A 26,206-nucleotide genomic window follows, 5' to 3' on the forward strand; every position below is an offset into this window, starting at 1 on the left:
TCTATATTTAAATAAATTATCTAACAGCCTAAAATTGGTTTATATAAATGTTCTAAAATATTACTGACTTTACAATCCTTAAACAAATAAATGCTATTTCCAATGCTTAAATTTACAACAATTTTTTAAGTATAAAAAAACTTATAAACAATCTTAAATCCTGGAACATTTGGTAATTAATTGTGTTGTCTTTTATGGCTGCTTCACTCGTCGTAGGAACTGGTGATGCTTTCAACTGTCGTCGTCGGTGTCTTGAGGTGGATTCATTCGAGCGCTCTGAAACGGATCGATGGGATTGTGATTAGATGTGAAAAAATTTAAACAACGATCAGAAATAAACCAATTCCCGCAACTCACCTCCCGGTGCAGCTTCTCGATCTCTTCCTTCGTGGCCCGCTTGAAGAAACCAGCCTTATAAAGGCCATAGGAAATCAAAACCAACAACAGCAGACCGCTGATGGCCGACACAATGTAGACCCAAATCGGCGTGCTGGCAATTGCGTACTTGTAAACCACCGTGAAGGGATTGTTCCTGGCCACACTGAAACCGACCCCTTCCTCGTCTTCCATCTTTTGCAGTTCGGATAGAATTTGCAGCGCGAAAATGTCCTCCCGCTCCAGGAAACTTTCCGCCACCAAGTCCAGGTTCAACTCGAACTGCATGTTGATCACGATGGGAATATTCCCCGGTTTGAAATTGGAAATCTGAACGCTTACATCTGCGCAATCGATCTGGACCTCTTGGCTACAGTGGAAGAATAGAGTTCGGTTCTCTGGAAGCCCAGTGAGGATGGCTGGATTGACGGTGGACAGACTTCGCCGGACTCTCGAATGCTGACTCAGCTGGTTGGTGTAGCGATTGAATTGTGCTGGAACTGATCTACGTCGGCGACTTGAGAAGCCACTATCGTCGCTTATTGGATTTGAATGAGGACCTGCTGAGAGCATATCGAAGTCCATGCTTTGTTTGTAGAAGTTGTCCACTTCCGGTGGTTGTGTGGAGTATTCCTTGACGTTTGGAATGAGGATCACATTGTCTTTTGTCCACGTAAAGTCCAGGTGTTTGTAGTTGTAATAACCGCTGATTTGGATATCGTTGAAGTTGATGATGTTGAGTACATCTGCCGAACTTGGTTTATAGTAAACCAGGGGTACTTTCAGAGTGAAGGTCAGATCCCGCAAACTGCTGGGACCGTTGTTCATTACTTGGATTTGGTAGGTAACGTTGATATTTCCTCTTTGGGCTTCCAAGTTGACTTCCGTTACGGAGGCTTTGCTAACGACTTCTATTTCGCTGAACTCCTGCAGAACAACTGAGCTTAGAAGGGTGTTGTCATCGCGGTTGGTTTCTTCGCTTGTGCTGAACACCTCGGCATCAATGGAAAAGGATTTTCCTTCCAGTTTGGTCATGTCCAGCACGAGTGTCATTTTCGTAGTGGCGTCCATTCGTAGAGGAAGTCCATTGTTGAGGTCACACAGCAAATTCAGTCCATCGTTGAGGTTTGTCAATTTGCAATGGGATGGTAGCTTGGCTAGAGACAGAAGCGAAGGAAGTGTCACGTTGAGCTGCGGAAGGAAGGCATTTTCACCGGAGTTCTCCACTACATACTGTAGTGCAGCGGTACGAGTGCTTCCAATGATGTATGGTGATCTAGAAGAAAATCTGTTATTGGTGGTTTTAAGAAGATATGAATAGATTACTCACGTAATATCCAACCAGGCAGCGCTGAGTTTAAGCTCAGCAATACAGGTCTCTCCAGCGCAACCCGTTTTGAACGATAATTTTTCATAAATCGTATTTACAGCGGTAGGATCCGTCATGACGCATCTGTCGCAGAATTCGCTATTGGTTGGAATATTGCTAACTACTTTGTAGGTGAACTCGATGGTGATGGGCTTGTAGATGTCTGCGAATGAAGGCTTCACTTTCACGTCATACTCTTGGCAAAAGTCATCGTAGTTGATCTTTCCTGAACCATTTAGGATGTTCTGTCCATCACTGAGCTGAGCTCTACCGTTTTGGGAGTCCACTTTCAGCGAGTAACTGAATCCTACGTCGTGCTGGATGTCTGTTGCCGATTCGTACCTCCAGCAAGCTGTTAACTGAAACGCCGTGTCCTCCGGAGAAAGCTCCCGTTTGGAGGAGGTGACAAGGCTGAACACTCGCACCACCGGATAGGTTTTGTACACGTAAACAGATTCCGAATTGGGCGATCCAATGGCAAGATCGTGATAGCCATTGCCGTCGATGTCCGCACCTCGGGACATGGCATGGCCGAACATTGGCTGAGCCGTCGGATCCATGAGTCCATTCTCCGGAGGAACGAGTCGTTGGGAGGGTTTCGTTTGCAGTCCATTCGGCGAACCATGGTAGATGTAAACGGCACCGTTCTCTTCGAATGGAGCTCCGATGGCAATGTCTGTTGGCGAGAGAATGTGTAAACTAGTTGAGTTGTGGATAATTGATAATTTTCAGGGAAACGTTCAGCTGATACAACATATAATAATATTTGATTAGATCTACTTGAATCAGTTTTTAGATAGTCGCATTCCCTCAAAAACATTATGAAAGCGAGTGAAGACTCTAGGTAGGTAAAGTAAAACAACCAAGCCTTGTGTCTTTGATTCTAACGACATGACATGTGTTTTATCTAGTTATATCAATGACGATCCCTGACCTCCTACGTGTATTCCTGGATAACCGTTCAATTTTTTTTATTTAGAAATGTACATTCCTGGGAGGCTGTTCTCTCCCCATCGCTAGTTTTTACATCGTGACGTTGGTGGGAGGGCTTAATATTTTGTCATAATGGAGCATTGGAGATGGTTTATGGCCGTCATCTCTAGCTCATGTCGTTGTAGTGTGACGTCATGAGCGGGCGTTGTGGATTAATGAACCTTCCATCTCTGATGAACTATGGCTTGAGAGAACCAAACTTCTAGTCGTTTGTGAAAGCATCACACCTGTATATATTTCATTCGATATCCAAGTCGCAGCACCCTAATGTAAAGGCACTGACTTTGGTATGGCTATATGTTCCTATTATGGTGTGTTCCAATTACAGCCTATGGAATTCCCTTACGCCATAATTGGAACTCACAAAAAAAAAGAACGTATCAACCCTATTATTGTACTTTTCTATGAGATCATTGATGTAACCAGGGTTAGTGCTGTTAATTTTCATATCATTCGATCTAGGGGTAAGACAGCATTGATAATCAGGATTGGAGTAAATTTTGAGTAACTCTGAGTAGCTCGAGCTGCTCAATATTCAATGCAATGCGAAATAGCAACCTGTTCGATTTTTGTACAAAGACGTTTGACGAGGAAAATCTACATCCATTTCAACAAAATTACATACCGCCAACCACAAAATCCGTGTCGCAGCATGCAAAATCTTTGTAACTGGCTCTGATTATCCGCCGAGAGAGACAGACTACACTTTAAAAACTTTATGTAAGATGAGAATTATGTACATATGGGGCTGTGGCGATGAATGCATACGCGAACAAGGTAGAGCTCCACCGTATAAGGCAGTGCCCGCATCTGGCAGAGATACCCCGTCGGCAGAAGAAAAAAAATAGAAAGGTGAAAAAACACGATTAGCGAGAGCGCTAGATTTGGTTGTACAGTTGGGCGTCCTTCAGGAAAGTGATCAGCCAAAGTCGGGGGGTTGTCACCAAATAGATTCCAGACGTTCAGAATTCCGGGCAGACACACAGCACGTGTTCCACCGAGGCGGGGATGCTGCAAATTGGACATACCTTGCGGAAAGGTGTCCCACCGAAATTGTAAGAAATCCTGGCATGGCCAGTCCGAAGTCTTGAAGTGATCCACTGGTCGTACGGTATCCTTGATCTTCCTCAGGAAAGTGGTCCGCGACTGGAGCCATTCCTGCTGCCAGGCTTCTATGATTGTGTTCGTAATCCAACGCCTGACGTTTAAGAGGGGTACGTTCCTGGTGTAGCGGTACCAGATGGACCAGATCCCGCCAGTCTGTTCGCAGCCTCGTTTCCGGGAACACTGCAGTGTCCGGGAATCCACGTAAAGACGGTTGAAGGTGGGGCGTACCGTGTAATGGCTTGTACCCAGAGGTGGCTCAGGAGCCCAACTCCAGCCTGCAACCGCGATCCGTCTGTAAAGCGATGAACGTGCCCTGGATAGACAACCCGAGTAGCTCTACAACAGAACGCCTCAACGCTGCGGAGTTATCTCCGGCTTGGAATCCACTTTTAATCCGCTTATCTATTTTGATAACGTTTGATCACCACATCTTCTCTCCATGCCAGTGGACCCTGGCAACCGGGGGGAGGTCAAGGTTGGTGGCAGTGCGGAGGGCTCTGTTCCCCTCATTGAGGAGAAAGACCCTATCGTTCCCGGCTGTCTTAGGGGAAAGGGCAGCGGCTTTCGTGGCAATGGCTGCAGCTGATCGATAGCGGAAAGGGAGGATTCCGATTTCTACACATGCGGCGTCTGCAGGCGTGGACGGCAGGAGGACGGACACGATGCGTGCGTAGGTATTATAATTATGTCGGGGCGAGGATGCGGTTGAGCTTCTCGGTGGCTAAGCATGTAATTTCGAGGCCATAGAAAAGTCGACTGTCAATAACAGCCCGGGCGACACGAAGGCGGAACTGGAGCGGTGCGGGTGTGGGTGGGAGATTGTCATGACGATGTTGATGCGGCTACGACAGTTTTCTTTCACCATCCTGAAGTGCTGATCGAAGCTTAGGGTGCGATCCAGAACTACCCCCAGAACACGCACTGTTTTCTTGAGTGTAATCGGATGATCTTGGATGGTGATCGGTGGTCCCCGAATCAGATGGCCCGAGTGGCAGATATGGCACAGTCTTCGGCGCGGAGAGCTGGAAGCCAACCGAAAATGCCCACCTGCTGACGGCGAAGACTGCTGCTTGGGCTATATTCCTGGTCCGCTTAGCCGTTCGTCCCGTTACGACGATGAGTATGTTATCGGCATAAACGATTACGTGCACGTTCTTGGGTAGTCGGTTGAACACCCCCGGTTAGCGATTTGAATTACTTCTGTTTTAATTTTATTATTTATTTAGATAAGAATATTTTTTATTATTATTGGATTATAATTTGAGTTTATTCCTACATATCTTGACTTGACTTGGAGATTCAGCAAAACAGTCTTCGTGACTTAGCAACCAAATGTCACTTTGCTAAGACCTCAGTAAAATAGATTGCAGAGCAGTCGGCTGTCCAAATCTCGGCTAAAAAATACTGAGGTTCGGAAAAAATTTAGTGCGTAGGATGTTGAAGAAATCGATCCGATAACTTATGGGCAGTTCCATGAATTTCATGAAAATTTTGACAATCTCACTGAAAATCTATGAACTGCATCATTTCGCTTTAATTTCAGGAAATTAAGGAAACCTCAAATAAGTTCTTTAAATTTTGGGGAAGTTTAAAGAACACCAAACAAGTTAGGAATTTTCGGGAAATCTTCAAGAGCACAGGAGTCCAGAGAACTTCGAGAGCTTAAAAAAATCAGAGAAGTTCAGTAAATGTTAGGCAATATTTGGGAACATCAGGGAAACTAAGAGGAATCAGGAAAATGCGGAAACATTTTAAAAGAAGTTGCAAAAGCTACAGGGCGGATTTTAGATTTGGGGAACTTCAGCGAAGATGATTGAAGTTCCATTAATTTCAGGAAAATATTGGGAAATTTGGAGATGCTCTCCAATTTTCCAGTAGTCCAGAAAAAATTAGAAATGTGACATGTTTGAAAGCCCTTCCGAAGCTCAGCGGTTATCAATGAAACTTAGGGATTCTTAGGACTTTTTTTTTATTAAGTTCAGCCTGAACAGACAGAGTACTAAGAGCTTCAAAAGAATTTCAAAAATTCTAGAGAAGTTCTGAGAACTTCAGGAAAGATCAGAGAATCTTCTCATGAAGAAATGAAATTGGATTGTTAGCGGAATGCTTAAATAAAACAGCAAAAGAGGTTATCTTCCATTTAATTCCACTAAATTAATTTTGGTATCCATGACAGATACGTATGCAAAATGCGTCCGACTCCACATCCCTGAACCTAACTGCCATTTATTAAAAAAATAATGTACTCACCATTATAGCCATCCATATTCAGGTCTCCAATTTTAGCCAAACTGATGCCGAATCGTCCGTTCAGCTCATAGCTCGAAGAGAGCACAGTCTGAAGGTTGAAGCTCAGTTTTCCCTCGTTCAAATACACATACACCACACCGTTCTCGAATTCCGAATTTTTACTATGCATTGGTGCCGAAATGGCCAAATCCGGTAGACCGTCTCCGTTGAAATCATCCGTCAGTAGCGCATAGCCAAAGTACTCCCCCTGCTGCTGGCCGGGAAACGTATACAGCACCTTGATCTGCGTTTCCCGGAACGAATCGGCATTGATGATATCGAATATGTATACCTCTCCCGTTTGCACTTTCATCTGAGGAGCACTGGCCACGTACAGCAACTTGGTATTGTCCTGGAAGAAGCCGGAGCTTACGGCATACCCAAAGTAAGAATCATCCTCCAGGCTAGTGAAGTATGGATTTGGCACATCGGTAACGTAGCTGATAATCTGTCGCTTGGGACGCTCTTGCTGCTTCTGACGACCATCGCGCCTGCTCAGTCCACCCATATCTTCATTCACTTGGCGCCGATAACGAACCACCGTACCGCGCCAATTGAACACACCTGGGGCACCGATCAGAATCTCCTCATTGTCGTCGGTGATGTGAACGCTCAGACCTTGCTCACCGTACATATAGTTGTAGAACTGGATGCCACTGTTGTGGTCCTTGTATAGTTGTTTATCTGCGAATCATCGTAAAAAAAAAAAACAGTTAGAAAGCTCACGTGACCCAAATTGGTGACTCACCTTTCACTCGCAGCGGATAGATCGGTCGGATGGATTTCGGTTCGTTTAGCTCGGTTCCATCGGTGAGGTAGCAGATTCCATGCAGCAGATAGTAATCCACCAGTTCACTTTTGATTTTCGGTGCGCAAACCACAAATCGATCGCCATCGGAACCATGCCCATCCATAGCGGCTCCGAGCATCTGGTAGTCCTTCTTCTCGGAACTGTAGGCAAAGGGTTCATTTTCGTTGTTGGTGTTTCCGTTGCGGTCAAAATAGTACGGAGCGCACTCTCCACTGTCGTAGTGGCATTTGTATATGGCTCCGGTTTCGTTGATTTTGCGTTGCGATGCGAGGTTCGACTGGGCTCGCGGTGCTCCGACGATGAGTCTGAGGAAGACGAGAAATTGGGAGAATAGTCCATGTTAGCAGCGGAACTGGTTATGCACATTAGGTTTATGTAAAGTTACGTATTTTCGCTTCACAGGTTCAAATCAGGTTGACATCTGACGTTGGATGAAGCACTATATGTATATACAGCCATTCAATAGCAAAACGATATAGTGGTTCTCAAAATTTGGTTAAATTTGTAGTTTTGTTTCTTATCGCAAAACATTAGACCCGTATTTTTTGTCATTAGGAGGACCATATCTATGTTAGGGTGGTCCAAAAAATAGATTTTTTTTTCAAAAATGTATTTTTTCAAAAAATTATGATTTTTGAACCACTCGATAACAAATATCAAAATATCAAATGAAAGGTAATTAAAAATACTGTTTGTAAAACATTAATTGATAATATAAAAAACAGGGATTTTGTAATAAAAACATACATAGATTGTACTTGTTTTTATGGTTTTCATGGTTTGTAGACAGAGGGCGAATTATATTTTTATATTTTTCTCTGAAAATGTGGGCGTACCAACGTATCAAGAAATTAGCGATGTGTGTTTTTTTTCTGTTATTGAGTTATATTTTTTTAAAGATATCAAGTTTTGGGTTTTCATTCCGTCTCGCACGCTGAGCCGATCAAGTCGCATCGGTCTCGTTGTACGACACTATCATTTAGTTTTGAGTTTTTCCCCACGCGAGGGTTTTTTCTCGCATAAGTTAATTGGCATAGTGTTTAGACGACTAGTGCGCGAGTGAGGAAGCCGTTAATGATATGCCGAGTGCTTTCATTACGGTCCAGCTTTAACCCAGCATCATCGCAACATCATCAGCAAAATCATCACCACTATCGGTACATCACCCCACCGATAGCAACAACGAAAGAGCGTCATATTGCCTACCGAGTCGACCGAGGCACACCAGCATCGAGGTTATTGACTCTGCAGCAGTTGGATCAAACAATTATATCTCTCCAGTCTGCTGCCGCCTCAGTGCGTTAGGTATAAATCGTGTCGTTTGTATTGTTCTCGCCAGTATAGCATCTTCCTTGTTTCCCTGGTCCAATATTAGATTGGTGTTTAATTAGGGTGATCCAAAAATCCAATTTTTTTTTTCGCTTGATATTTTTTTTCTTGATTTTTTTTTTATTATTATTTTTGTATTACTTAGGGTGATCCAAAACTCTGTAAATAGTATATAATCATTATTTTTTTTTTTATTTTTTTTTTTTTTCTTTGCATGTATTACTCGTTAGTAGAGTGAAACTATATATATATATATATATTTTTTTTGATATTATTTGAAATTACTGCAATTATTTGTAAATTTTTTTACAAAAAACACCATTGCGGCGATATTTAACCGCAATGGATGAAAATGATAAAGGCGGGGGATGGTCGCTTTCCATCTCAGACGACGAAACTCTTAATTCCACCTCACACGAAAGTCTCGAGGAAGTTGTGGAAATGGAAACCCTTGACGTTCCAGTTGACTCGCTCTCCAGCAAAAATACTGGAGCATATCCCAAGAAAAGGTATCGCCCACAACCCTCTCCCCCACCATCTCCTCCTCGTCCACCTGCACCCCCCACACCATTGCCCCCAAAAACCTCTGCGCTCCCCCGCCTAAAGGCTTACCCAGAAGCCTCAAAAGGCCCATGGGTTGTTTTTTTCCGGCCCAAACAAAAACCTTTGAACATTCCGAGGATCTCTAAGGATCTAACAACACATTTTTCGGCCGTTACCGATATTTTCAAGGTAACACCAATAAAACTGCGCGTTACCGTTGATGACCGGAAGCAGGCTAACCAAATTGTTGCGTGCGAGCTTTTTTCATTGGAATACCGAGTCTACATACCCAGTAGTGAGGTAGAAATTGAAGGAGTGGTCACCGAAGCGAGTTTGACTAGTGATGATTTCTTGGGTCCCGATTCCTTCGGAATCTTTAAAAACCGTGCTCTGCCGAAGGTGAAGATATTGGACTGCCTTCAAATGCAGTCAGTATCCGTAGTAGGCTCCAAAAAAACTTATTCCTTGTCAAACTCGTTTCGTGTGACGTTTTCGGGTTCAGCGTTACCTCACTACGTCGCTATTGGCAAGGTTCGGCTGCCTGTACGCCTGTTTGTACCTCGGGTAATGAACTGCTCGAAATGTAAACAACTTGGTCATACATCGGACTACTGCTCGAACAAACCACGCTGCGATCAGTGTGGCGAGCAACATCAAGAGGGCCCTTGCGGTGCTCCACCAAAATGCGTGTACTGCAAGGAGAGCCTGCATACCCTGACTAACTGCCCGAGGTATAAACAGCAGGGAGAAAAACTTAAGCGGTCTCTGCAAGCTCGCTCCAAGAGAACACTAGCAGAACTCTTGAAGAATACCGCTTCATCTTCTCAGACCACACCAAAAAACAGTAACACGTTCTCCATTTTGCCAGTTGATGATCTAGACTCTGACTCAGAGGGCGGTGAGGGTAGTCCGTTTGTCTTTAAAGGCAATACGAGAAAACGAGCAAAACAACACACCACCGAAAAGCCTCGTAAGGCCACTCGTACGGACCACCCTTCCACCTTGGAAAATTCAAGAGGTAACGGAAATACACCGAAACCCATTCCACCGGGTTTTAAACCTTGTAATTATGACAAGAACTTTCCGTCACTTCCAGGATCATCTAAAACCCCAGATGTCCCAGTTTTTCGGCCAGAAAAGCAGCTGAATAATCAGCAAGAACATGCCCCCATGTTCACGTTTTCTGGTATTGTGGATAGCTTCTTCAGTATATTCAATGTCTCTGACTCAACGAGGAGCATTATTAATTTAGTGCTGCCAATGGTGAAAACTCTTTTGAAGCAACTAGCTTCTAGGTGGTCCTTCCTTGCATCGATCATATCTTTCGATGGATAATTCTCCGAATGAGGTCGGGGATATGATCTCTGTTCTTCAGTGGAACTGTAGAAGTCTTATGCCAAAACTTGACACATTTAAATTTTTAGTTAACAACTCACTTTCTGATGCATTTGCCCTTTGTGAAACATGGCTCTCTTCAGACAACGATCTTGCTTTCCACGATTTCAACATTATTCGCCTTGACCGCGCAGATTCGTATGGAGGGGTGCTTCTGGGGATCAACAAGCTCCATTCCTTCTACAGAATCGATCTGCCTTCGGTGACAGGCATTGAAGTTGTTGCATGTCAGGTTAATATTCGAGGTAAATGCCTCAGTATTGCCTCAGTATATCTTCCACCGCGAACTGCGATTTCTCGTCAAAGTTTCTCGGATATCTGCACGGCTATGCCGGAGCCACGGTTGATCTTGGGAGATTTTAACTCTCACGGTACAGGCTGGGGGGAACTGTACGACGACAACCGCTCAACCTTGATATACGACATGTGCGACTTCTTCAAAATGACAATTCTGAACACCGGGGAAGCAACACGAGTAGCCAAACCTCCAGCAAAAATAAGCAGATTAGACCTCTCACTTTGTTCGAGTTCACTATCGTTGGATTGCTCATGGAAAGTAATTCAAGATCCCTACGGTAGTGACCATTTGCCAATCAAAATTTCTATTACCAATGGTTCATCTTCTACTCGTTCGGTCGACATCGCGTACGATCTTACAAAAAACATTGACTGGCGAAAATTCGCGACCGCGGTTCTTGATGCCAGCCAATCGGTTGACGTACTTCCTCCGCTGGACGAGTACTCCTTTCTCGCGCGTCTTATCATCGATTCTGCGCTGCGAGCACAGACGAAACGTGTTCCGGGTATTTCCGTCCGCAAGCGACCTCCCACCCCGTGGTGGGATAAGGATTGCACCGACGCGAACAGCGAGAAGTCCGCCGCGTTTAAACGGTTCCGCAAACACGGCAAGGTCGGGGATTTCGAGCGGTACACCGACCTCGAGAAAACTTTTAAGGACTTAATTAAAGCAAAAAAACGCGGTTACTGGCGTCGGTTCGTCGATGGTTTGTCGCGAGAGACTTCCATGAGAACACTCTGGAATGTCGGCAGGAGAATGCGAAACGCGTCATCACCGATTAACGAAGACAAGGAGTACTCGGACAGTTGGATATTCAGCTTCGCGCGGAAAGTTTGCCCGGATTCGGTGTCGGTTCAAACCAACGTTCGTGATCGTCCGTCGGGTAATAACGAAATAGATTCCCCGTTTTCGATGGTGGAATTCTCACTTGCTCTCCTTTCATGTAACAATTTAGCTCCAGGAATGGATAGAATCAAGTTCAACTTGCTTAAAAATCTCCCAGATGTCGCGAAGAGACGCTTGTTGAACTTATACAATCAATTTCTGGAGCACAACATTGTTCCGGATGACTGGAGGCAAGTAAGAGTTATCGCCATTCGAAAACCCGGTAAACCCGCGACGGATTATAACTCGTACCGTCCCATCGCGATGCTGTCCTGTATACGGAAATTGTTGGAGAAAATGATTCTTTTTCGTCTAGACAAATGGGTCGAGTCGAATGGTTTACTTTCAGATACGCAATTTGGATTTCGGAGAGGCAAAGGAACGAGCGACTGTCTTGCGTTGCTTTCAACTGAAATTCAACTGGCCTATGCGCAAAAACAGCAAATGGGTTCAGTTTTCTTGGACATTAAGGGGGCTTTTGATTCTGTTTGTATCGATGTCCTTTCGGATAAACTCCACGATAGTGGGCTTTCACCAATTATGAACAACTATTTGAGCAACTTGTTGTCTGAGAAATATATGAGCTTTTCTCATGGAAACTCGACAACTTCACGAATTAGTTACATGGGTCTCCCCCAGGGTTCATGTTTAAGCCCCCTTCTTTATAATTTTTATGTAAAAGACATTGATGGTTGTCTTGATGAAAATTGCTCGCTAAGGCAGCTTGCAGATGACGGCGTTGTATCCGTTATAGGGCCAAGTGCACCGGACCTGCAAGGACCATTGCAAGATACCTTAGACAATTTGTCTACTTGGGCTATGAAGCTGGGTATCGAATTCTCTCCGGAGAAAACTGAGTTGGTTGTTTTTTCTAGGAAGCATCATCCTGCACAGTTACAGCTTCAACTAAAGGGTAGAACAATCACTCAAAGTATATCTTTCAAGTATTTAGGTGTCTGGTTCGATTCCAAAAGCACATGGGGAAAACATATTGCGTATGTGAAACAAAAATGCCAACAAAGAATCAATTTTCTTCGTACAATCACTGGAACTTGGTGGGGAGCACACCCGGAAGATCTGATCAGGTTGTACCGAACAACCATCTTGTCGGTTCTAGAGTACGGAAGCTTCTGCTTTCAATCCGCGGCGAAAACACATATCCTGAAGCTGCAACGGGTTCAATACCGTTGCCTCCGAATCGCGCTTGGCTGTATGCACTCGACGCATACGATGAGCCTCGAAGTACTTGCGGGTGTTCTCCCACTGACAGATCGTTTCGCGGAACTGTCCTTCCGGTTTCTTATCCGTTGTGAAGTAATGAACCCATTAGAAAATTTTGAGAAGCTGCTCGACAGAAATCCTCAAATAAGATTCATGAGTCTCTATTACGATTACATGACGCTGGAGATTGGCCCTTCTTCATTCAATTCCTCTCGTGTTTGCCTCCAAGACTTTTATAGTTCCTCTGTAAATTTTGATCTGACCATGTTGCAAGAAATCCGTGGAATACCAGATCACCATCGATCGATGGTTGTTCCCTTAATTTTTGCAAACAAGTACCACCATGTTAGTAACAATAAGAGTTTTTTCACAGATGGGTCAACTATAAACGCTTCCACTGGATTTGGAGTATTCAACGAATTTCATAGCGCCTCATATCAACTGCAAAAACCCTGTTCCGTATACGTTGCGGAACTAGCAGCCATATTTTACGCAGTAGAGCAAATTGCCTCACTACCATCTGATCACTATTTTATTTTTACTGATAGCCTTAGCTCGTTGGAGGCTATTCGATCAATGAGGCCGATGAAGCACTCCTCGTATTTCCTGACCGAAATCCGAGCAAAATTGAGTACTTTATCTAACTGCTCCTATACTATCACCTTAGCTTGGGTTCCATCTCATTGCTCAATTCCGGGTAATGAGAAAGCGGACTCGCTAGCTAAGGTGGGCGCTATGGAAGGCGATATTTTTGATCGACAAATCGCCTTTGCGGAATTTTTCTCAATTACCCGTCAGCACGTCCTCACCAACTGGCAACAAAAATGGAATGAGAGTGATCTGGGAAGATGGTTACATTCTATTCTCCCACAGGTGTCGAACAAGCCATGGTTCAAAGGATTGGACATGAGCCGTGACTTTATACGTGTCATATCAAGGCTCATGTCCAATCACTACTCGTTAGACTCGCATTTCTTCCGAATCGGGCTCGCAGGCAGCAATTTGTGCGCTTGTGGTAGTGGCTATCACGATATCGACCACGTGCTTTGGTCATGCACCCTACATTGTGTTGCTAGATCCGAGTTATCCGCATCCCTCAGGGCCCGAGGAAAACAACCTATGCGGCCCGTTAGAGACATCTTGGCGAGCCGAGATCTCGAATATTTTAATTTAATTTATGTGTTTTTAAAACGGATCGATCTGAGGATTTAGTAGTTAGTGTCATCTTGTGTCCCCCCAAGTTGTTAGCTGCCCACCGGTGTACCCCCATGTTTGTCTTTTTCGTCAGTTGGTCGCTTAGTTCGAGATAAAAAGCACATTGCTCTCCAAACCTTGTGTTCTCAATCCCTACCCTGCCATCCATTTGTTACAATTTGTTACCCCTAACCTCGAGATAGCCGCGAGTAATCGGCCCCCGCTTTACTAACGTTAGTTTTAAGAAATTTTGTCATCCAAACAATGAATATCGGCTCCGCAAAGCTACGGAAAATGAGCCTGGAAAAATAAACGCATTTAAAAAAAAAAAAAAAAGTTTTGGGTTTTCGCTCAATACTCCTTTGCGACTAGACTACCATCATGGAGGCGAACCAGCCCAAGGCTGAAAGCCTCATTAATAAAGTTAAATAATAATAATAGACTACCATCTACAGATGTACCAAATATAAAATCGTAATTTTAATAATAATAGTTATAACAAAAAAACACTTATTGCCCTTAACTAATGAACGGTGACCATTCTGGTCACCATTCCCGATTTTACCCTTTAACCGTCTGTTTTTCGTTTGGCCATACGAAAGTAACCCCTATATTCCAACAAACCTCGATTTAGATTTTAATAGATGCGATTATGATGCCGCTATGGAAGATCTACGTCTGCTGAACTGGGATGACAGTTTCCTCGGTGCCAATGTAAATGCAGCAGCTACCGCATTCTAGGACGTGATTTTCAGGATTTTAGGTGGGCACACACCGCGGACACACGTGCTCCCTCATCGCACGGACAATCAATCGTAGGGGAAGGCCGAGCTTCGACACCGACGTAACATTCTTAAAAAAGTTCGCCGCCGCTTCTTACAGCATCGAACCGCAGAAAACAGGATCAGTCTTCGTAGACTCGGATTTTCTTCTTTCTTTATTTAGGAGATTTTTAGCCGTAGGCTAGTTCATTTCCGTAAAGGATGGGAAGCCTTAGAAAGAGGTCCTCCAGCCACATTGCTTGAGTATCATGCTACTTCAACCTTTGATAATCTAGTTAGCTAAAAATATCAAGAGCTAGTACAATAACACAGTAGCATAACACGTGCTCCACCGCCGAAGGAATATGGCAGAAATCACAGGTCTTCCAGAAGGGTCCTCCGCTGAAATCCCGTGAAATTAGGGAGTGTCCTGTCTGGAGTTTGGAAAAAACCCTCTGATCTCGCAGGTTTGCAAGACCGTCCACTTTCCGATGTCGCATTTAATTTTTCTAATAAACGGAAGTCTGGAACTGGACCATTCCGTTGCCCACGCTATCCACACTGTGCAAGTGATCCATCTCTTCACGTCCTGCAACGGCACCTTGTGCGAGTACCGAGGACCAGATGGGCCTGACCCGGCTAGGTTGTCCGCCTCGATGTTCCCTGGGATCCCACAGAGTCCGGGAACCCATCGTAGGTAGTGATTGGTGGCGCAACCTTAAGGATGCCCTGGATCCAGAGGTGGACCGGGAACTCTGACGAAAGGGCCTGAATAACACTGTGGAAGTCCGACAGAATCAGGATTGGGTGATCCGCAGGAACCGTGACGGCATGAAGAATAGCCGCTGCTTCTGCCGAGAACACTGAACATTGTTTATGCAGACTTCTACTCGGTGGGCAAAAGTCACCAGCGATTCCCATTCCGACTCCAGCTCTAGATCTTGACCCGTCCGTGTAACGATGCATGTAGTTTGGGTACAATTCGGTCAGCTCTGTTACCGATCTCCTGAGGGCTACGGAATTGTTCCCGGCTTGGTATGACAAACCCCAGCAGATCCACAGTTTTCTTCAATGGGATGGCTTGATTACCGATCTTTATGAAAGGCCGGCAGACCCGATGTCGGTACTGGCAAACGTGGCACTTACCGCTGTTTCCAGCAGACAGTTGAAAGCCTTTCCAAGCGGCCCATCTGGCTACGGCGGAAACCACTACTTGGGCTCTAATCCTTGTTCGTCACGGAGTTTGACCTGTGGCTACGATTAGCACGTCGTCTGCGTACACGAAAATGTAGATGTTCGCTGGTAACCGCTCGAAGACACTGTTCATGGCTAAGTGCGGGATTTGGTATTACCTACCGAGGCTCGGAAGGATCTGCCAGTCAGGAAATTTTGGGCAAAATGGATGAAATGACCGCTAAGGCCCCAGCTGACGAGTTGCTTCAGTACCGCGGGCGTCCATGTACGGTTGAAGGCTTTCGCAATGTCCAGGGAAACCAACTCCGTACTCCAGACTCGAAGCTGAATACGAAGATAGCGTCTCTACCTTGTTCCGTGAGTATATCTTTCGAATCGAAGACGAGGTTAAAGCGAATCCCTCTTCTTTCTGGCGCTTTTTCAAAAGCAGGAAAGTCACTCAGTCGTTTCCATCGGAAATGACATTCGATTGCAAAACGAGTCACGACATCGTAGGTTCAGTCAAACTCTTTGCCGATTATTTAAAATCAGTGTACAGTTGTATCCGACAGACTGTCCGAAATTCTTAAATTCCCTACCGCCTTACGATATACGTTTTCCGTGCCCAACGTTCATCATAGCAGATGTCACCCCAATGTGCTGAACTCCACAGATTCCTCAAAAGGTCGTGGATCGAATAAACTACCTCCCGTGTTTATTCGTCGATGTGCTGAAGTATTCGGACCAGCTATTTGATGGTTATTCAACCATCTCAACTGCTAAATCCATAATTTCTCAATATCAGCATGGATTTGTGAAGAATCATTCTACCGCTACGAATCTGATGGCATACGCTAGCACCCTAAACTCCAGTTTGGAAAAGCGCTACCAAGTTGACAGTATTTACGTGAACTTATCCAAAGTGTTTGATAAAGTGCATCATGAATTAACTCTGAGAAATCTCCAAAGGTTGGAATTTCCTAACTGACTAATAAGGTGGTTACGGTCGTACCCACGCCGAGTCAACTCGTTTTGCAACACCACCTGGCATGCGAAAGGCAGCCACATCAGGCCCTTGATTTTTATTCTTAAACCTCTGACTTGAATCACATCGCCTTATGTGCGCCGAGGATCTTAAGATTTATCGAATCATCTTTACAGAACCGAAAATTCTAGTTTACTATACAAAACATCTTAAATAAATAGTCAAAAGGTACAACAAACTAAACACCTTATCTTTCGCTGTTCTCTATCACAACGGGAGCCATTTCCAGTGGTTTCATTGTATGGCAGTATAGTAAACGGGGGGCAGAGCCATTTCATTGCAGCAATAGAAACGCAAATCAAACTACTCACATTAAATGCCCATCGCAGTATTGATTAGCCAGTATTGCCATTAGCAATCGCAAATCACATGATACCAATAAACCTCCCATTGCAACCGAGTTGTAAAGTGTGACAACTTGTTCCGAGAACGCATTTCTTCAGGAAACGATAAGCAACACGGCACATTCAGCTCGTGCCTATCAGCAACGACAACAACGTCGTCATACAGGGAGAGTACTCCTTCCGCTTATCTATCTTTCCCAGCCCAAACGCACGGATAGGAAGTGCAAAATGCACTGCGTCAAGATAAACAACACACATGAGTAGTCCATACGAATGCGTCAAGTTGAAACCGATTCCGTGCAACAAATTGATGATGGTCAAGTGATGGAATGCAATTACGGTGAATTCACAATATTCGAAGGCGATAATTGAACTGTAACTTATATATGATCGGATGTGATTCAGTTTCTTTGTCACCAACTGAAAAAGCTTCAACAAGAAATTACTCATCCTCGTAACAAACAAACAATCTTAAACCAATTTCAAACAAAACATTTACCCTTTTCCCACCCCACCGAAAGACTTACCCTCCAGGCCTCAGGTTGAGGGAAAATCCAAAGAACGACGACCGCACCGTCTCCATGAAGGTTTGGAGCTTTGGCTCATTGAACACATAGTTGGGCTGAGGTGACAGATTAAATCCATTCACCTTGATCACTGACAGTAACACTATTAACACTAATATCACAGACGGTGGTGCTGATGCTGGTGGCTTCATTTTCGTTATTTAGCGTGCCGAACAAACCCGGTATGTAGGCTTACAATCTGGCACGTGGTAAGGTGGACTTTGTTGTTCAATTTCACTTTTTAACACTTCAGTCTCGAAGGCACGGATGATATCATCGTTTCGTTGGATACTGGCGGACTGGGCTACAGCAGCTGCTACTGATGGACGGACAGATCATGCAAGAATTCACATCGCCGACTGCTGTCTGTTGGAGGCAAACTGGGAATAGCGAAACAAACAGAACGTTTTGTTAGGTACACGACATCAATCTACGAATGGCGGGTTTAAGTCTCGACGGTGAATCGGAAGGATAGAGCATGCTTGCGGGTGATGAATCATTTTGCACTACAATTTATCTGACCCAGAAGATGATGTAGTTTGTTGTGATCAGCAGTGTTCCCGGTAGCAAATTATGTTCGTATTTGAGGCTGTCGGTGGAGCTTAGTCGTTCGATCCTTCTTTCAATTGGTTTCAAATTATTCAATGTAATAATGAAGGTGCCCAAATGAAGCAGCAGTTTTGGGAATAATATTAATAATTATAACAGCCTTAGGCCGTTGCTGTTGTATGTTATATGGACTGTTTCAATTTGAAACTAGAACAGAAACGTACCCCTTGCAATGCAGAGTTGCAGTTTCATTATTCGAGCACTATTTTGCACCAATTGACAACTGCTCGACTATTATGTTTTATTTGTGAGCAGGTTTGAAACACGAATGGAACTCTGTTTAAAATTTCTTTGGATGTGCTTGGAGATTTTTTTCGTAAATGTTGAGAGAATTTCATTGCAGTTGAGAGGATTTAATAGAAATTTGCGAATTTTATAGAATTTTTTTGATCTTCTGAGAAGTTTGGGTGTATTTCATAGAAGTTCGGAGAGCTTCATAAAAATTTGAAAAGCTTTACAAATAAATCGAGAACTTCATAGAGAAAAGTAAACTTTATGGATCTTGTATTTAAAAAAAAAAAAAGTTTCAATAAGAATCATTGAAGATCAGGTAGTTTAATAGAAGTGTGGGGTATTTTATAAAAGATCGGAGAACATCATTCTGGGAATTTCATAGTATATTACAGAACTTCATGGAAAGTTGGAATACATTATTGACTGTTTTCGAGAACGTTAATTAATTTTAATATCTTGTTTAATCAGGGCCTTAACAATCGTTACGTTGGTAATAGCTTGTTATGATGTAAGAGGAACGATAGCCTGAGCAATGCGTAAATAGCAAATCGAAACATTGAATGTTGTGTGAAAGTGGAACTTAATGAAGGCCTAAGTGCTTTTTCTTAGCTTTTAGCTTTTGGATTTGAAAGATCGTCGGTTGCAGTGGTTTGCTTATTGAGCAGAAAAACGTCAAATCGTTTGTTTATCGTGTATTTTGCGAAACTTGCCGTCGTCGGTGGCGGGTTTGAATGGGTACAATAACAAGTAAAGGCATGATGTGATATGAGGGGCTCGATGGCCTTAGAGTGATCGTGTTTGCTTACTGAGCAGAACATCATGAGTCTAATTTCAGGCCCATCCACATTCAAGATTCGTCATTCGTTTTAATGACTACATATGACATAATAATATGACATCATGGTAATAACATCAACTCTATGAATAAAAAGAAGCTCGTTTGCCTAGAGGCAATCGCTTTTGATTACTGAGCAGAAGATCATGGGTTCAATTCCAAGCTCCTTCGCGTTATATGATAGTTAGGACATCAATTCAGCTTATCGTTTACCAAAGCGAACCCCACTGTTATCCCAACCCTCTTACCCGATATCCCAGTGATTCGTCGTGGAAGTGCAGAGGTGTTCTCGGCTTGCATCAAAGCGAGTGTCACGTCAACACATTCCTATCCATTCCTTTCTTGACCTGCGTTCGGGCGCAACCGGCGCTATTATTGCCTAGTTTGAGATCATCAATTTTTACACATTGAGGATGACTGCTAGTCCCAAGCATCGTCTATTGGTTCTCTGTGTAATTACAGCTGATCCAGCAATAACAGAGTAGCAACCCTGGGCGGTCAATCATGCTCATCTTCACAGAATTTCATGAACACGCAAACGTCTTTTACAGCAAACAGATATTCTCTCATATGATACCAGGTTGCTCAGAAATTATTTCAACGATCTTCTAAGATCTTCATGAAATCTTCGTGATATTTTTTCAAGACTTCAGGTTGATCACGTATTATTCTAAAGATCTTCAACTATCCATCAATTCAAATCACATTTATTAGACGTTTTCTCATGATACCAGGTTGCTCAGAAATTATTCTTTAGAAGGACAGACAAATAGCGGTACCGGTGATGTACTGGTAAGCGTGACTGCCTCTCACGCCAAAGCGCCTGGGTTCAATCCGAGTTGGCAACGGCAAGTAAAGCCGTTGGTCCTCAGTCCATGAGTTGAGGGGTTGTTAGGTAGGGTCCAGATGTGGAAGCTGCCTCTTTGGTATTAGTAGTATTGTTACTCAGTACGGAAAACAAATCAAGGAAAAAAAAAAATCTGTTCCACTGTGCAGAGGCATGAGAGCAGCGCTGATTTATATCCTTTAAGGTTCAAGCAGAATGATGTGCAACCAAGTGATATTCGTTTATGATGACTGGGTTTGGGAAAAAGGCTCATTTCATGAAATCAGTGATAAAATTATCATTTGTACGCTTTCAATAGTTTAATTACAGAAAAATTGGAAAAATATTTATTTCAACAGGTTCGTAATGTAATATCCTATCGATTGGCGTATTTGCATTTTAATTTCATCTATAAATGACAAAGTTACAAGCGTTCAAAACCTAACACTCCTTCACCAAACATATTTTTTGATTTGCACCCCAGTATAGTCGACAAAGACGTATTTCTACGTCAAAAGATCACACCGAAACTTGCTCTTTTTACAAATGCAGAATTATTGTCTTTGTTCATCTATAGGGTGTTCCAGAATATCTAAGCATCACTTTGGAACACCCCTGCTTGTTTCAGATGCTGTTTAAACAGTTGATTATCACGCTGAATCATTGTTTACATTTCGACCAACAGTTGAAAGTGTCGGTTTATTTTTACATTTCCGTGAGAATGCGAATCATTTCTTCGAAAAAGCCCAAACAGATCATGCACAAATGGTGTACCATTCCCAATAATTCTCTGAATAAGCTCAATCCATCAATCAATTGCAAATTGAAAAGTGTAAAGTGGACTCTACACGATTGCTTTTATTGACAATAATCGTATTGTCAATACATTCTATATTGACGTCAATACATCGAGATTGACAATATTTCTGAATTCACATCATCAATATTTTTGTCAATAATTCCCCTTCGCGTCAATATATTGATGCGTGTGGGGTTTGCTTAACCTCTCTCCGATCACCGTCTCTTCACCTGAATGGTCACAGGTCACAACGAAGCGGAGAAGATGGCTTTACGACCAAGCGGATTGGACATCATTCGAACGGCTGACTTATCGCAGCATCAAATCAGACGACGAGCTTGACGTTGATAAGTTCGTCGATCGGGTATTATCAGCAGCAACAGCACGCATCCCTCGAACATCAGGACGAGTTGGTCCCAATGGCAATTACTTCTTCTTCTTGTTCGCATTTTAAGCTTATTGCTTAGCGCATATTATAGTATATTGCGTGCTTTCAACTTAGTGTTCTAAATGCACTTCCACAGTTATTTATTGAGAGCTTTCGATGCCAATCCCAATGCATGAATTTGTATATTGTGTGGCAAGCACAATGATACTCTCTGCCCAGGGAAGTCGAGAGAATGTATTAAGATTAAGCAGCGCCGAAAACTTCTGAGAGCATTGAAGCGCAGCAGATAAGCGGGATTAGATACGGCAGATGTTTTGGAGCAGTTCCAGAAAGCGAAGGCAGCGGCTAAGAAAGCCAAGGAACGTTCATGGGAGGACTTTGTCGTAAAAATATCTCCGAGCAGCACAACGGCAGAAATGTGGCAGACGATGAACACCCTGAGAGGTAAGCGGCAGCACAACAAGGCGGTTATCAAACGACCCGACGGTTACACAGATAAGGCAAAAGATGTAGCAGAAGAACTGGTGAAACACTACTGCGAGAGATCGGCGACCTCTAGCTATCCCCCACTGTTCCAAGCAGCGAAGGAAAGAGCGGAACGGGATCGTGTAGACTCTCTTCCAAACACCAACGACATCTATAATTTAGACTTCACCCTGGAAGAGCTCCTGTGGGCACTGGACAAAGGACGTAGTGTCTCTACTGGTCCTGACTCGGTAGGGTATCCGATGCTCCGACGTTTGCCTGTATGCGTCAAGATCGCGTTACTGGAGCTTCTAAACAGAGTCTGGTGTAGTGGCGTGTACCCTATCAGCTGGTGAACCGGAATAATAGTGCCGATTCCAAAGCTGCATTCATCTGAGTCTGATCCTGCAGCTTTCCGACCTATCAACAGTATCGCGAAGGTGTTCGAGTGCATGGTGAACCGTAGATTGACGACGGAGTTGGAGTCAAAAGGACGATTAGATACCACCTGGAGATACGGCATTTTACGCACTCTGCGGAAGTGGCAGATAGGTGGGCGGATGTTCAATAGGCCTTCCGTCACAATGTAGCGTTTTTTCAGCGGAGGCCTGTACAATAATTGACGCGATCATTCTGTCCGATTCGGCTAGCTGTCTTTCAGCAATAGAGAGTGGCAAATCACAGCATCCCTGGATCCAAGAAATTGAATGTCTGCTTCGAAACCGTCCGATTCACTTGTGTTTGGTTCTCGGCCACGCTGGCATCCGTGGCAACGAAGAAGCGGACCGACTCGCCGGAGAAACACGAAATAATCCGCCAATCAATATCGGTATTCCAGGAAAAGATGCCATTAAGCCAAATGAAACAGTGGGAGGCACGATGGGCGCAACTTACAGAAGTCAAGCTGAAGGAGATAAAACGTGACACGAAAAAGTGGATCGATTAGAAAAGTTCTGCCGACCAGCGAGTACTCACTCGTTTGCGCATCGGCCATACCAAGCTGACACACGAATTTCTATTAAAGAAATCATCACCACCGACATGTGAATGCTGTGGAACGGTTATGGATGTCCGGCACGTAATTCTACACTGCAGGAAATTTGAAGCAGTCAGGACGAAACATGAGATCCATCCAACTAGTCTTTATTCGGCACTTTGCAACGATGATGACAGTGAAAAATGGTTACTGAAGTTCCCGCATGAAGCTAATATCTATCAAACATTGTGAAAACGAGGAAAAGGGAGGAACGAGGATAAGCGGGTTCAGAGGACGTTAAGGACAACAGAAGAAAACAGAGGATGATGGAGAAGAAAGCCTCCCTTAGCTCAGTCGGTAAAGGCGCAGCTACAAAGCAAGACCATGCTGGAGGTGGCTGGGTTCAATTCCCGGTCCGGTCTAGGAATTTTTCGGGTTGGAAAATTTCTCGATTTCCCTGGGCATAGAAGTATGATTGGACTTGCCACACAATTATACCAATGCAAAAATGGTACAGGCATCGAAAGCTCTCAATTAATAACTGTGGAAGTGCATCTAGAACACTAAGTTGAGAGCACGCAATAAGCTAATATGCGATATGCAATAAGCTTGAAATGCGAAAAAGAAGAAGAAGGAGAAGAAACATACAAGGTGGGAGCAGAAGAAGACATGAATGGAGAATTAGATGTCGAAAGCGGGACAGAAGATCAAGCGAAGAACGAAGTAAAATCAAGAAGACGAAGGAGAAGAGTTGCCGCTATCTAAGGGCAAACATGGAAGCTGATGAAGATGACAGAAGATGATGCGAAAAAAGCATAAGAAGATGGAGAAGAATATGGTTATGGAGAGGATGAAGTAGAGCGCGAAGCAAAACGAAAAGCACAAACACGGATGAAGAAGATGGTGATAAAGAAGGTGAAACCAGATATCAAAAGAAGATTGAAGCAGGAAATGAAAACATGGTGGAGGGGAATCAGAAGCTGTTGGAGAGGAAAAGAATATGGTAGTGGCTGGGAATACAAGAAGCAAGAAATATGAGATGATGAAGGGAATTAGCAGCAGACGGAGAGGAAGAAAATTGTATATAATATGATGGCGAAGAAATGAATGAAATAGAGAAGTAAACAAAAAGTACACAGAATTTAATTTGAAGTGATGAATATGTAGTGGAACGAAGCAAGGAAAAGAAGATACAGCAGTAGCAGAAGCGATGAAATTTGGACCGGAGCAGTAAAGAAGCTAAGTGTGAACTTAACAACTAACACCACACAAAACACACTATACACTAACATTTTTTAAAGGCACGAATGCATCAGCAGATGTAAAGTGTCGGTAATAAACAACAACAACAACAAATCGGAGCCGATCAAAACACGATTCAGAAGTATGGTGATGGAGCAACTTTTCAGGACAAGCCAAAATCTGGACGTAAACCGAATCCTGTTGACCGGGAAATCGTTCAAGCTTTCGCTCGCAAGAAAAGTGCTTCAGTTTGTAACGTGGCTAAATAAGTGGAATCCTCGAAGAGTAACGTGCAGCGGGCCAAGGCAAGAATGAGTCTAAAAACGTATAAGAAGCAGAAGAAGCCAACGCGGAGTGAAAAACAAGCCGCATCTTTCAAACCGAGGGCTCGGAAGTTATACGACCAATTACTGTGCGGAAAATCGGTGTGCGTGATTATGGAAGTACTACACCGTTCAAGATGGCCGAAATGTTGACGACGCGGATAAGTCGATTTTTTCCGAAAAATTCGTTAAAAACACTATGATTTTGTAAGCCATTTGCGAGTGTGGTATGCTTTCAAAACCGTTTGCGGCAACGGAGGCAATGACAGCCGATGTTTACGTGAGTGAGTGTTTAAACAAGCATCTGTTACCCATGATCCACAAACACGACGCCTCAGTGCTGTTTTGACTGGATTTGGCGTCGGTTCATTACTCCAAGGAAACGGTAGCCTGGTATAAAGCTAACAAGGTCCAATTCATACCCAAGGAGATGAATCCGCCAAGCTGTCCGCAGGCCAGGCCTATCGAAACTTTTTGGGCCCTGACCAAAACATATTTGCGGAAACATGTAAAGGCAGCGCATTCCGTTACAAAGTTTGCGAAACACTGGGAAAAAGTATCAAAAATTGTTGAAAAGGCATCTGTGCTGAAGCTAATGATCGCAACTCGGATTTTCTACAATAAACTGTTTAAGAATACTATAAAGAACATGAATACGACATAAAAATTGAACTTGCTGTAAACAGAGTTACGTTATTGTTTTTTTTAATCGCGCTTAGACATTCTGGGGCACCCTATATCAATATGTTCTGTAAAAGATGAGTGTTAGAACAGCAGAACCAGCAAATGCTAGAGTCATTCATTCCGATGCATCTTTTTTGTTTGTGAGCGAAAGTCACTTGTATGTCCCAAATCCAGAAAAAGTTAACAAAACAAAGCCTTGCTTGTCTTTTGTCAATACTAAATCTCAATACACCAATGAAGCAATTCAAATCATGGGCGCTTGACCCACTGAGTACTGCTAGCTTTGATTGATTACGCAACAGTTTAATTGGCCACATGCGGCGACGGCAGTCAGCCGGGATTGTCGAAGGCCAACCGTCAATCATCACATGGTTGGAATTATAAGTCCATAACTTTCTCTCAGCAGTCAATCCGCTATGATTCATCCAGGTTGGATTCCTTTTCCTTGATGCACAAACCGAAGAAACACGCAAATCTTTTCTGCATAGCCGATGTCTACCACCAGTAGTTTCTCTTCTGGGAAGGTATTTTAAAATGAGTCACTGTTGTACTGCCGAAAATTATGACCACAAAAACTGGTTACGTCTGATGCCTGTTGTAGAGGTTTTGTTTTTGTTCCACTATAGCAGAACCCAACGACTCACTCAACAACCTGAAATCCACTTCACTAGCCACCGGATTCAAATGCCAAACTTGTTTGCAGCCCTCCTTTATCAAAATTACAGAAATTTTTCAACCACACCTTTTGCAATCTTCCCAATCTGTTGGAACACTCCCACAGTATCACAACGTAAGAACTTCAAAGAAATGCATTGACTAAGCAATCACTTATCGCGAATTTATCAGCTGATAACACAGTGACAAACAGATAATAACCAAAGGAACAAATATTTTCCTATCGCTTGCTTTAAATGAACGTCCATTCACGACGAAGATACCGGCGGAACTGAATTTTGAAACATGAATGGGTCAGCGAGAGAGCGCACATGTGCGTTCGCGATATGCAAAAAGAGAGACGGAGAGCACTACTGATAGTGTTGAGTTGTGAATCGACTTTCGAGAGGATGAACGACTTCGCTGTTCATGAGCAACAGGTTTCAGTCTTTGGATATGAATAAACAGGGCGA

At 43.6% G+C, this 26,206-nt stretch overlaps 1 protein-coding gene across 1 annotated transcript; it reads right to left on the bottom strand.

Moving 5' to 3' along the window:
* scb (scab) lies at nucleotides 1-25,969 on the bottom strand. Its single transcript, XM_065228441.1, has 7 exons — nucleotides 25,822-25,969; nucleotides 17,660-18,078; nucleotides 6,882-7,249; nucleotides 6,095-6,817; nucleotides 1,706-2,420; nucleotides 358-1,651; nucleotides 1-276 (listed from the first exon to the last, which is right to left on the bottom strand). The coding sequence occupies exons 2-7, from the start codon at nucleotides 17,848-17,850 to the stop codon at nucleotides 232-234; spliced, it is 3,336 nt and encodes a 1,111-aa protein (XP_065084513.1). The 5' UTR covers nucleotides 17,851-18,078; nucleotides 25,822-25,969; the 3' UTR covers nucleotides 1-231.
* Nucleotides 25,970-26,206: the final 237 nt, after the last annotated feature.

Source organism: Ochlerotatus camptorhynchus, unplaced genomic scaffold (assembly GCF_037179485.1).
Source record: "Ochlerotatus camptorhynchus isolate MF236.1 unplaced genomic scaffold, CSIRO-AGI_Acam_v1.1 ptg000291l, whole genome shotgun sequence".
Lineage (NCBI taxonomy): Eukaryota > Metazoa > Arthropoda > Insecta > Diptera > Culicidae > Ochlerotatus > Ochlerotatus camptorhynchus.

Excerpts from the sequence above, each read along its gene's own strand:
- scb (XM_065228441.1), bottom strand. The coding sequence starts at position 17,850 with ATGAAGCCACCAGCATCAGCACCACCGTCTGTGATATTAGTGTTAATA. Across the intron at positions 6,818-6,881 it reads CTATCCGCTGCGAGTGAAAG|ATAAACAACTATACAAGGAC; the intron begins GTGAGTCACCAA and ends GATGATTCGCAG. Across the intron at positions 277-357 it reads TCGAGAAGCTGCACCGGGAG|AGCGCTCGAATGAATCCACC; the intron begins GTGAGTTGCGGG and ends GATCCGTTTCAG.